Genomic DNA, 12332 nt, shown 5'->3' with positions numbered 1-12332 from the left:
GGATTCGGAATTAAATGATCAGTAATCGGATCGACTTTGGCTGTTCGCGCTTTCTGATCCGTATCCGACCCGTTTACAGCCTTAAATGTCACAGGATTGAATTCTTTCTTGACGAAATTCCGAACCAAGCGAACATCTTTTGCGACTGCAAACTCAGGCATGATTTCTTTAAACCATCGTTTCATTGATTCATTCTACAGTTTTATGCCCCAAAACTATTAAATTTATCCTTACAATTCTCATTTGTCTTTCATTCTGTTCGTGCTTCCTCTTACAGTTGTAAATTAGGTTTTTTTGTTTTCTGTAACCGGAAAAACCCACGAGAGGGTCTCGAATTCTTTAAAACTTTTTTTTTCTTTTTTTCTGTTCAGTTTGTTGTTTTAGCAGTTGATTTTAGAGGAAAATGTCTCGGAGGTACGATAGCCGCACGACGATCTTCTCCCCGGAAGGCCGTCTCTACCAAGTGGAGTATGCGATGGAGGCCATCGGAAATGCAGGAACTGCAATCGGAGTATTGTCTAAAGATGGAGTCGTATTGGTTGGTGAAAAGAAGGTTACGTCGAAGCTCCTACAGACCTCGAAATCCACCGAGAAGATGTACAAGATCGACGACCATGTTGCCTGCGCTGTTGCCGGAATAATGTCTGATGCCAATATTCTAATCAACACTGCCAGGGTTCAAGCCCAGCGCTATACTTATGCTTATCAAGAGCCGATGCCGGTGGAACAGCTCGTTCAGTCTCTGTGTGATACCAAGCAAGGCTACACGCAGTTCGGCGGGCTCCGTCCTTTCGGAGTCTCGTTCTTGTTTGCCGGCTGGGACAAGAATTTTGGGTTTCAGCTTTATACGAGTGATCCGAGTGGGAATTATGGAGGTTGGAAGGCTGCGGCCATCGGGGCGAACAACCAGGCTGCCCAGTCGATGCTGAAGCAGGATTATAAGGATGACATGACGAGGGACGACGCAGTGCAGCTTGCATTGAAAGTTTTAAGTAAGACTATGGACAGTACCAGTCTTACCTCTGATAAGCTCGAGCTCGCCGAGGTGTTTCTTTCACCATCAGGAAAGGTCAAGTACGAGGTTTGCTCACCGGAGGCGCTCGGTAAGTTGTTGGTGAAGTCTGGAGTTACCCAACCTGCTACTGAAGCTTCTTGAGTTTCTTGCCTTCTCTTGCTGTACCTAGAGACATATTTCAACTATCTTCATATTTTTAGTTATGGTTCTTAACTGAAGATACGCTTTGAAAACTGTCATTTGACGATCCTTCTTAGAAATGCGACTTTTTGAGTATGGCTGTTAACTTTCTAATATGTGTTTCAACATGCTTAGGAGCATTTTCAAGATTAAATTGTATAATTAAACAATTTTCTATCTTGGAGTTCTTTCTCCAACTTTTTTTTGTGCTGGCTATTCTTTTCTGTTGTTCTTCTTTGCAGGGCAATATTGGTTGGTTAATTTTACCCAAAACAATCTCAATTAGTCATCTTAGTTCTTTTGTGTCAGGATTGTAGGTTCATAGTATTTACGTATTTTATTGCAAAGTGATTTCATGCAGCATTAGAGGGCATTTTTTCTTTTGTTGAAATGGTCTGGTAGTGTTGCTAACATGTGCAAGACATTGCAATGATCTGATAGTTGTTGCTTGTGACCATAAAAGTGTAAGAGTTTTGGGTGAGAGCTTATTTACTGAAGGACTTATGACAAGACATTTTGTTTCAACAAGATCATAGCGTCTTTTTGACCTTCTGTATTTTTCCAAGTGAAATTGCTATTTGATATTTAAAGGATTAACACCTAGGCCGCACCATGGTTTCTGATGTCATTGCAATAGTCTGATAATGGTTGCTTGTGATCTTCCTAACCATCCTATTTTAAAGATGCTTGAAAATATCTGAAATTGCTGAAACTACTAAGCAACATGAATGCAACTGGAGGGACTATCAGGTTGTGATGACATTTTCTGGACCAATTGTGTATACTGGCAGTGAAGTGTGAAAATACACAAAGAGATTAGAGCACTCTTTCCTTGGAAAATAAAAGGCTGTGATTCCCCTATCCTAGCCTAATCTTTTTTATTGACTAGTCAGTGTGTAGGCACTAACTTGTCATCACATTTCACATCCACTAGAGAGGCCATAATGACTAGTCATTGTTTCACTGCATTGATAGCACTGAGTAGAACTGTAATATTTGTAGCCCTTTTGAGTCCTAAAATACCCAAGGAAAACACCATTACCTGTGTGTCTAGAGCACTCTTTCCTTCGAAAATAAAAGGCTGTGATTCCCCTATCCTAGCCTAATCTTTTTTATTGACTAGTCAGTGTGTAGGCACTAACTTGTCATCACATTTCACATCCACTAGAGAGGCCATAATGACTAGTCATTGTTTCACTGCATTGATAGCACTGAGTAGAACTGTAATACTTGTAGCCCTTTTGAGTCCTAAAATACCCAAGGAAAACACCATTACCTGTGTGTCTAGTCCACACCCCAGGTTCAAGGCATTTCACAAAACATAGACAACCAAAGATACAAGGTGGAAGAGGAAAAGGAGACAAAGAAGGAAATAGAAGAGAGAATGGAGGAAGAAAAGAACCAGAAGATTGCCCACTCCTTGGTGTTTTGATACCACGATGTGGTTTAGAGTTAAAGCAATAATAAAGCAGAGAAGAGGAGAAGTGAATCTTTTTTAGTGGATTCGAAAACATAACCCAACCTAGTAGGTGGCTGGTTTTGTACTCTTCTAAAATGTTGAAGTTGAACCCTTGCTTTATAAAATGGGACAGACAGGGGTAGCCTTCTTTAGATAAGTATAAAGATAGAAATGCCCCCATGCCTATTACATTAATAAATTTTACTCTTTACTATTTCAGCCTGTTAGTGGTGTTAGTGAAGGGGTATTTCAGTCTTTGTACTTGTTGAGAATGCTGATGTGTACTGTTATGTTAGTTCGAGTGCCTCTTACTTAAAGAAGGGCACTCAAGTCTTTTTCAATAAGTCAATAATATAATAATAGGTCTGGCCGAATCAAGGGATTAACTTTTTTCCCTAATTCGAACCAGCCTTTCTCTCTTTTCTCTCTTCTCTCTTTTCTTCTTTCCTCTCCTACTTCTTGCTGTCTACTTTACTCTACAGTCAACGAACAAGACAGAATTCTATGGCAGGTCAAACTTCAACATGGTATCAGAGCTAGGTTCACCAAATCAGACTTGCTAGAATTCTGCCTTCTGCGCATTCGAATTAGGGTTTCACTTGGGGTTCTCAGTTGTGAGTTGGAGACTGGGAAAAGGGCTGAAAAGGAGTGATCGCCCTCTTCCCTAGGAGGTCTCTATGCCTCCGATTGTGTCGTTGGTGATTGGTTGCTGTGGTTTCTAAGCCCTAGTTAGGGCTGGTACGTGTGGTGCAGTGGTGTCTCAGCCCTTCGTATGGTTGGCCTTCAGGCGATGAGGTAAAGTTTTTTTTTTTTATATATATATTTTTTTTTGTTATGGAATACATGAGAGGTGTAGTACAGTTCGCATGATGGGTTCTCAGATTGCAGTATGCTAGGGTTTATGCTAGGGTTTATTCTGGTTTGTGTGTGATTCGAATGGCAATAGTGTCTACTTAATGGTGAAGCTTCCTATAGTTGTGGATTAATGTTGGTGGTGTTACAAGTGTGGTTTTCAGCTTTTGATATCGCTGAAATCAGTGTGTAGACCTCGGTGAGTAGGGGTTGTGGTGTTGTAGTTTTCAACATTTAATACTGCTGAAATCAGTGTACAGACTTCGGTGAGTAGGGTTTGTGGTGTTGCAGTTCTCAGCTGTTGAAATCAGTGTGCAGATTTCGATGAAGTGTCTGTGTGTAGTGTGCAGTGTGTAGTGCTCCTAATTCAGTGCTCAGAATTAAGGGAGTTCGGCAATGGCAGATAACAGTGATAGTAAACCTAGTGTCATGATATCTACTGACTACCTGAATGTCCAAATGACCTCCATTAAACTGAATGGAGAGAATTATGTCCCTTGGGCCAAGTCTGTAGAGGTTTTTCTGAAGGCGAAGAAGAAAGTGAAGCATATAAGAGAGGAGAAACCCCCCGCTAATTCTCAGGAGTATGAAGACTGGGAACAGGAAGATGCACAGATCATTACATGGTTGTGGAACAGTATGGAACCCAAAATCAGTGTGAACTTCATGTTTCTTGACACAGCCAAAGAGGTGTGGGATCATGCCAAGAAACTGTATTCAGGTCAGGATAATACCACTAGGGTATATCAACTGTATCAGGAATACTTCAATCTGCAACAGGGAAATCAGAGCCTTGAGGAGTACTATGCCAATGTGAGGAATATCCGTAATGAGTTAAATGTCTATCATCCTCTCACTTCAGATGTCAAAGTTCAACAGCAACAGCGAGAGCAGCTTGATGTAACACGGTTTCTGGTGGGGCTGAAGTCTGAGTATGAACCAGTACGAGCCCAGATACTAGGGGGATCTGCTCTTCCATCTTTAGAGGAGGTGTTTGCTCGTCTTCGGAGGGCTTCCATTGGATCTATGGACTCTAATGTCTCCGATAAATCAGCATTTGCAGTGTCAAGAGGCCGAGGTGGCAGAAGTGGGACTCGAGGAACCCAGCCTGGCAGGAGTGGTAGTGGTGGATCTACACATATCCGTGGTGGTGGTCGTACTGGAGGCAGAGATTCAGGGGGAGCTCGTGGTAGAGGACGTGGCTCGGGTCCACGGAAGTGTACTCACTGTGGTTTGGATGGACATACCATTAACTACTGCTATGACTTACATGGTCCTCCCTCGACGTGGGCCAACCATGCCATGACTAGTGACACCAGTTTCAGCCCTACACAGGAGAAACGGTCAGCTGACCCGATGCCTTCTACTCCCTCAGATGGTCCAGGCAAGGAGATGGTGAGTGTTCCTCGTGATGAGTATGAGAGGTTTGTTCAATCCAAGTCGCAGCAGAACACAGCTTCCTTTGCACACTCAGGTATGGCTTGTTTGGCATCCACACCCAACCCCTGGATTATTGACTCTGGAGCCTCCGATCACATGACGGGAACTCCAGGTGTGTTTTCATCTCACTCATTGCTCAACATCACAATCTGTTACCCTTGCTAATGGCTCCACGTCATCTATCTGTGGTGTTGGTAATGTTGACCTAGACCCTGTATCCCTATCCTCTGTTTTATATGTACCTAAGCTTCCATTTAATCTTATGTCTGTTAGTAAGCTGACCAAGTCACTTAAGTGCTCCATCACTTTTTACCCTTCTATGTGTGTTTTTCAGGATCTCAAGACGGGGATGAAGATTGGTGGAGGGCATGAAGCCGGTGGACTGTATTATCTTGATGGTGGTGGACGAACGTCAACGGCTCTTCAGTCATCCATTTCTCCTCTCCAGTGGCACTGTAGATTTGGTCATCCTTCGCTGAAAGTGTTGCAGTCCTTAGTCCCTTCATTGAGTCAACTTTCTGTTTTAGATTGTGAGTCTTGTCAATTTGGGAAACACCATCGTGTTCCCTTTCGTTCTAGGGTCGATAACCGTGTGTCGAGTCTTTTTTCTTTAATTCATTCAGATGTTTGGGGTCCTTATAAAGTGATGTCATATAATGGATACCGATATTTTGTTATTTTTGTTGATGACTGTTCAAGAATGACGTGGCTCTATTTAATGAAAGAAAGAAGTGAATTATTTTCCATTTTCCAGAAATTTTATGCTGAGATCCGCAATCAATTTGGTGTTCACATCAAAATTTTCCGTTCTGATAATGGTCGTGAATACTTGTCTTCATCTTTTCGAGAATACTTGGACCAACATGGCATTATACACCAAACTTCATGTACCTATACTCCGCAACAAAATGGGGTTGCTGAGAGAGAACCGCCATCTTGTAGAAACGGCACGCTCCCTCATGCACCACATGAATGTTCCCAAAACTTTTTGGAGCGATGCAATGCTCACCTCTTGTTTCTTAATTAATCGGATGCCCACGTCTATCCTTGATGGTCGTTCTCCTTTTAGTGTCTTATTCCCCAACATGTCTCCGTTTCCGCTTTCTCCTCGGGTATTTGGGTGTGTCTGCTTCGTTCATAATCTGAGTCCCGGGACTGACAAGTTAGATGCACGTTCCATGAAGTGTACCTTCCTTGGTTATTCCCGAACTCAGAAAGGGTACAAGTGTTATCATCCTAGTTCTCGTCGTTCCTTGGTATGTGCTGATGTTACATTCTTTGAGTCTACTCCGTTCTTCGTGGGGTCCGGTGCTGCTGCTTCCCCCACATCACCACCTCCTCTTCCTCTTCCTGTGGCTGATCCACCTCCTTTGGTTCCAGTCATGCCTACGTCCTTGCCTCCGGTGCCACCATTGGTTGACCGTCCACCCATCCGTCACGTGTATACACATCGCCCACGTGTACCGGCTGCAGCTCCTCCAGCTTCATCACCGTCGACAGATCCAGCTCCAGCTTCGACACCAGCCTCCGACCTAGATCTTCCTATTGCCTTACGGAAAGGTAAGCGTACTTGCACCCTTCACCCTATTTCCAATTTTGTTTCACTTACCCACCTCTCCGCTTCCCATCGCCAGTTCATATCTTTGTTATCCTCCGTGGTTGTTCCTAAGGATGTCCAGGAAGCCCTTACCTCTCCAGAGTGGTGCCGTGCTATGGAAGAAGAGCTCTCTGCTTTGCATCATAATCACACTTGGGATCTCACCGCTCTTCCTCCTGGGAAGCAGGCTGTCGGTTGTAAGTGGGTGTATAGTGTTAAGTACTTGCCAGATGGTCGTGTTGAGCGCCTGAAGGCGCGGCTGGTTGCCAAAGGGTACTCCCAAACCTATGGCATTGACTACACGGAGACGTTCTCCCCGGTTGCTAAGATAGGGTCAGTTCGTGTCGTCATCTCTCTTGCAGCTATGTCTGGTTGGCCTCTCCATCAGCTCGATATCAAAAATGCCTTTTTGCATGGGGATTTGCTCGAGGAGGTCTACATGGAGCAACCACCTGGGTTTGTTGCTCAGGGGGAGGATGGTAAGGTATGTAGACTTAAGAAGGCTATTTATGGACTTAAACAGTCCCCTCGAGCATGGTTTGGTAGGTTCAGTGAGGTGGTCAAGAAGTTTGGTCTGAAACAGTGCCAAGTTGATCACTCTGTCTTCAGTCTTGACTCTTCGGCAGGTAAAATAATATTGGTGGTGTATGTGGATGATATCGTTGTGACTGGGAATGATAAAATGGGCATTGACAGATTGAAGGCATTCCTACAGGAACACTTTCAGACAAAGGACCTTGGCAAGTTGAAATACTTTTTGGGCATAGAGGTAGCAAGATCTAAGCATGGCATTAATTTGTGCCAGAGGAAATATGTGCTTGATTTACTGGAAGAAACAGGATTGTTGGGTACTAAACCGGCTGAGACACCTATGGAAACAAATACGAGGCTGAGCAGTGATATAGGTGAAGTGTTTGAAGAGCCTGGCAGATACCGACGACTTGTAGGCAAACTAAACTATCTAACCATTACTCGGCCAGATATTTCATTTGCGGTTAGTGTGGTGAGTCAGTTCATGCAGAAACCTTTGGTCCCACATTGGAATGCAGTGCTAAGGATTGTGAGGTATCTGAAAGGAGCTTCTGGTCGTGGTTTGCTGTACAGAAGTGGTGGAAAACTGGTAGTAGAAGGATACACCGATGCTGATTGGGCAGGTTCTATGTCTGATAGACGATCTACCACAGGCTATTGCACCTTTCTGGGGGGTAACCTGGTAACATGGAAAAGTAAGAAGCAAACAGTTGTGGCAAGAAGCAGTGCAGAAGCGGAATATAGGGCCATGGCACATACTGCTTGTGAACTAGTGTGGCTGAGGAACCTTCTACAGGAGATAGGATATGACATCAGTACTCCAATGAAGCTCTACTGTGACAATCAGGCAGCGGTTCATATCTCTTCCAATCCAGTGTTTCATGAAAGAACCAAGCACATCGAAGTTGACTGTCATTTTGTGAGAGAGAAGGTGCTGAATGGGGTGATAGAAACTGCATATGTTAGTACGGGAAACCAGTGGGCAGACTTGTTTACAAAAGGCTTGAGTCGGGGGAGAGTGGACTACATATGTAACAAGCTGGGATTATATGATATATACTCACCAGCTTGAGGGGGAGTGTTAGTGGTGTTAGTGAAGGGGTATTTCAGTCTTTGTACTTGTTGAGAATGCTGATGTGTACTGTTATGTTAGTTCGAGTGCCTCTTACTTAAAGAAGGGCACTCAAGTCTTTTTCAATAAGTCAATAATATAATAATAGGTCTGGCCGAATCAAGGGATTAACTTTTTTCCCTAATTCGAACCAGCCTTTCTCTCTTTTCTCTCTTCTCTCTTTTCTTCTTTCCTCTCCTACTTCTTGCTGTCTACTTTACTCTACAGTCAACGAACAAGACAGAATTCTATGGCAGGTCAAACTTCAACACAGCCCAACTCTTCATTCACGGCCCCTTTATCTCTAGAGAGTAGAGACTTCTACCTGCCTAAAGTTGCTTCTTACTTGTACTTCCATTGGTTGTCCATGCACATGGACAGATCATGTCAGCCAACTTTCGCTTGTCACCTATTGGCACAACTACTAGGTTTTTCTTAATGGGCTTATTTCTAATTTTTTCATTCTTAGTCCAGAATGATATGTCTATTTTTACTGGTTATTTGTCTTTAGAGTTATGGCATTTTCAGGGGCCATTTTACCTATTTACCTGGTGTAATGGTAAAATCTTGAGATGACAAGTTTGAGAACATAGATACGAGTCTGTGAGTGGCCACTGTGTACAAAAAAGGCAAGATTGTGGTCTGTATCCAATGCATCAATCCCAAGAACCCAGATAGCTGGGGCCAACATTGGATAATGGTCCATTTAGACTTAAAAAGGCATGGTCTTTTTTAATTAGTTACCCCTGTGTTTAACCCTCTAGCTACTACATTAAGATTTTCACATTATAAGTTTTTGGCATAATGCCAGGAGTTTGTGAAGTTGAGATTTTGGGGTAGGTAGAATGCAGAGACTTGATTTATCAAAAAAAATGCATAGAATATGAAACATTTTAACAGTGGATAGAGCATTAAACAGAACTGATTGGCGAATCAGGAGTCATGTAGCCGACCCCATATAATTGGGATAAACTTGGATCGTGATGATGGATTGATGGTGATTATGAATTGTTTCATTTTCGTATTTTATTTCTTCCATTCCATGTGGATTCATTTATCTGTTAGGTTAATTTTAAATAACCTTTTGAGATGGGGAAGATAATGGAGTCTTAAAGGATAATAGAGTTGTAGGTTTTTAGGATTTTTTGGAGATCAAGTTTGATTAATAGCATGAAGCCTTTGACAAAGTCTAGGTTATGACATTTAATTAGACACTGGTAGAGTTGCATGTGTATTGATGGTTGTTTAAGACTAAGATGGTTTGTAGACTAGTAGATTATTTGCAGGTGGGGGTGGGATGGAGGTTGTTTCTTAAATTTGGTTGGAATTGGACCATCTTTTATGGTTTGTAGACTAGTTGACTAAGTTTTTTTGGAAACCTAATTTGATTAAATTGTAACATTTGTTGTGGCGATTAAGGTGGTCAGAGCAAAGCCGAAACTCATTCCCTGTAAAATAGAGCTTTGGACTGAAGGCTTGTGGATGGAGGTGTGGCTTACGTCATCTATAGAAGTAGAGCTTTGGTGTGAGGGGAGCAATGGAGATAATGATGTGTCAAAAGGGTGAACACGTAGTGATAAGACGCTGGGACACCATGTTGGCATTGAACCTCAACATTTGCAGAAATTGTCAAAGTTGGTTTAAGGAAGGTGGGGAGCCGGGTGCTATAAACAAGAAGGGTTTGGACCCTTTGAAAGCAAATTGGATGGATAAGTTTCAAACAGAAGTTGAAGGGACTGTGAAAGTTATCTCTGACCCACTAGGGGCGGCAGCCTTTTATGTGCAAGATAAGAAAGGCAAAAGATCATGTGAGTGTGAAAAGTAGAAACAGGTTGGGACAGACCAAGCATGAGCTACTTCTAGTACTCACGTGCGCTTCATCATTTGATAAATAATCAAAGACGATATACCTTAAGCTGAGTCTATCGTCTTCCTTGAAAAGGATCGGCTATTCGTTCCCTTTGATGGCAAGGACCTCCCCTACCATTCAACCTACGCAAACACAAACAGAGAAATCAAATGAGAGAGGCATGATCAATGACAACAAAGTAAACTCTTATGGAGATTGGTGATAGTGTCTAACTCTACCACCCTTGAAAAACCTAATCTAAGGTATAACAGAGGAGAAAGGGATGATGAGGTGGCAGACAGTGACTGGGAGCGTTACACAGGTGAAAGTATAGAGGAGGTTGATTAAGACTCTTGCCTGGGTAGCCTTGAGAGTGTTAAAGCCAGTGGAAACTTTATAGAGGAACCGCTTGGAATAGAGATCCTGTTCACCACTCCATCATCCCCTTTCAACAGAGCACAGGAAGGTATGGTTGAGGTAGCTGTTCTGGAGGATTCAAGTTCAACTGTAGGCTTGAGGTTTGAGAGTAAACCATTAGGAGAGGAAATGATGCCAAATCAAAATGAAAGCAAGGTGTTTGTTGTTGGGGGTTAGAGCCAAACATTGTGTCCAAACAGGATTTGGCCGATCAAGAGTGCAACTTGCAGAGACCTATTTTTGGGACTGTCTATGAAAGAGTTGGACAGGGGTTTAACCCCCCCCCCCCCAAGAAAAGAAAAGAAAATAAAATTGATAATTGTTCTTTTAATGCCTTATGCCTTAAGCCTACTTCCTTACTTCTAGCCCTTGAGCCTAGCTCTGTATTTGCTAACTCTTTGTTTCCTCCCCTGGTTTGTCTTGTTGCAGAGTCTGTAGTTGTCCATGCACCTGGCCAATCTGAAGCCAATGAGGGGTCTAGGGAAGGAGAAGTAGGGAGTGAGGAAATTTGGAAGGCTAGTCTTAGAAAAAAAAATTTTGGTAGGAGAAGGAGCAAGAATAGAGTAGAAGAATGGTGTAAGAGTTGAAAGAAAACATGAAGAAGATCAAGAAGGACAAAAGATTGATTTGAGGTTAGTCAAAAGAAGGGGAAAAGGAAAGAAGAGAGAAGAGGGTACAAGATAAGCCAAGAGAAATGGAGGTCTGTAGAAGGAAGAAAGGAATGGAACAGAAGAGGAAAAAGGAAAAAGAAAAGTGAAGTGGAGAAGCTAAAAAGTGGAATGGTATATGAGAAGGAAGACACTGGGAAAAAGAGGAAAAGGGGGGGAGGGGTGGGTAGAGAATAAAAGAATTAAGGGTTTGAAATTAGTGTCAATAAAAATTGTTAGTTGGAATGTGAGAGGGTTGTGAAGTACGTGGAAGAGGATTAATCAAGAACCTCTTGAGGAAGGAGAGAACTGATGTAGTGTTAATTCAGGAATCTAAATTCTAAACTAATAGAGGTTGGATCATAGGTGGGTTAGAAGCATTTTTTTTGAAGATAAATAAAAATTTTATTAAACAAAAAGAAGATACAAGGAAAGGTGAAAAGCAATCACTGGAGGGGAAAGAAACAACCAAGAAACACCCAACAAAGATGAAACAAAACCAGCCAGCCCAAACTAAACCAACATGGTCAACCCCTTAAAACTGTCGAGAATGTTAGTCTTATAATGATTGGAAATAGTTGTTTTTTGTAGGGGTTTTTTAGTCTTTATTGCTTCTTTCGTTTTTAGGCACCTTATGAGGGACATTCATGTAATTTTCTCATTCAATATAATTGTTCTCCTGTGGGAGTGAACTATAACACATCCCACCTATTCAAAGCATTCTCTTCTTCCAACAAAAAACTTTTATTTTATGCGGCATTATCTCATTCTAAATGGCTTTAGTAGGAAATACAATAGGTGGCTGAATGAGTTGGGGCCTGGAAAAAAGAGGTGCAAGAGAATGCCCATTGGGGTTAAGAAACCATACATACATATATATGGGTAAATTTCTTGAACTACCCTTACTGTTTAGCTTATTGACAAACTGTTACATATTGTCTTACAGTCTCTTTGCCATTAACGTTCGTTAAGGGAGAGACAAAAAAAATACCATTTTACCCATTATTCTCTTCTAAATTTTTAAAATGAAAGAGGAAAAAGAGAGAATATAAGTCGAGAGAGGGAGGGAGTGTGTACCAATGGCACAACCATTGCTGGTGGATGGTGAAACAGGGGAGAGCAGAGGCAGGGAGACCACTAATGTCCGTCGCATCGAGAGAATAGAATCTTTGTGTATTCCAGACCATGCTTTCTTTGGAGCTGCAATAGTCCAGAATCTGGGTCTCTAAACCAG

At 42.3% G+C, this 12332-nt stretch overlaps 1 protein-coding gene across 1 annotated transcript; it reads left to right on the top strand.

Moving 5' to 3' along the window:
* On the top strand, positions 1-1400 carry LOC104599160 (proteasome subunit alpha type-4-like). The gene is made up of 2 exons (XM_010261571.2): positions 1-157; positions 372-1400. Exon 2 carries the CDS (start codon positions 404-406, stop codon positions 1154-1156), a length of 753 nt encoding a protein of 250 aa, XP_010259873.1. The 5' UTR covers positions 1-157; positions 372-403; the 3' UTR covers positions 1157-1400.
* Positions 1401-12332: the final 10932 nt, after the last annotated feature.

The sequence above is a fragment of the Nelumbo nucifera genome, chromosome 2 (genome assembly GCF_055504915.1).
Source record: "Nelumbo nucifera cultivar China Antique chromosome 2, China Antique-T2T, whole genome shotgun sequence".
Classification (NCBI taxonomy): Eukaryota; Viridiplantae; Streptophyta; class Magnoliopsida; order Proteales; family Nelumbonaceae; genus Nelumbo; species Nelumbo nucifera.
Note: the sequence above shows the minus strand (reverse complement) of the source record. Positions and strands in the feature narration are given on the sequence as shown.

Coding starts and splice junctions, on each gene's coding strand:
- LOC104599160 (XM_010261571.2), top strand. CDS start 404: ATGTCTCGGAGGTACGATAGCCGCACGACGATCTTCTCCCCGGAAGGC.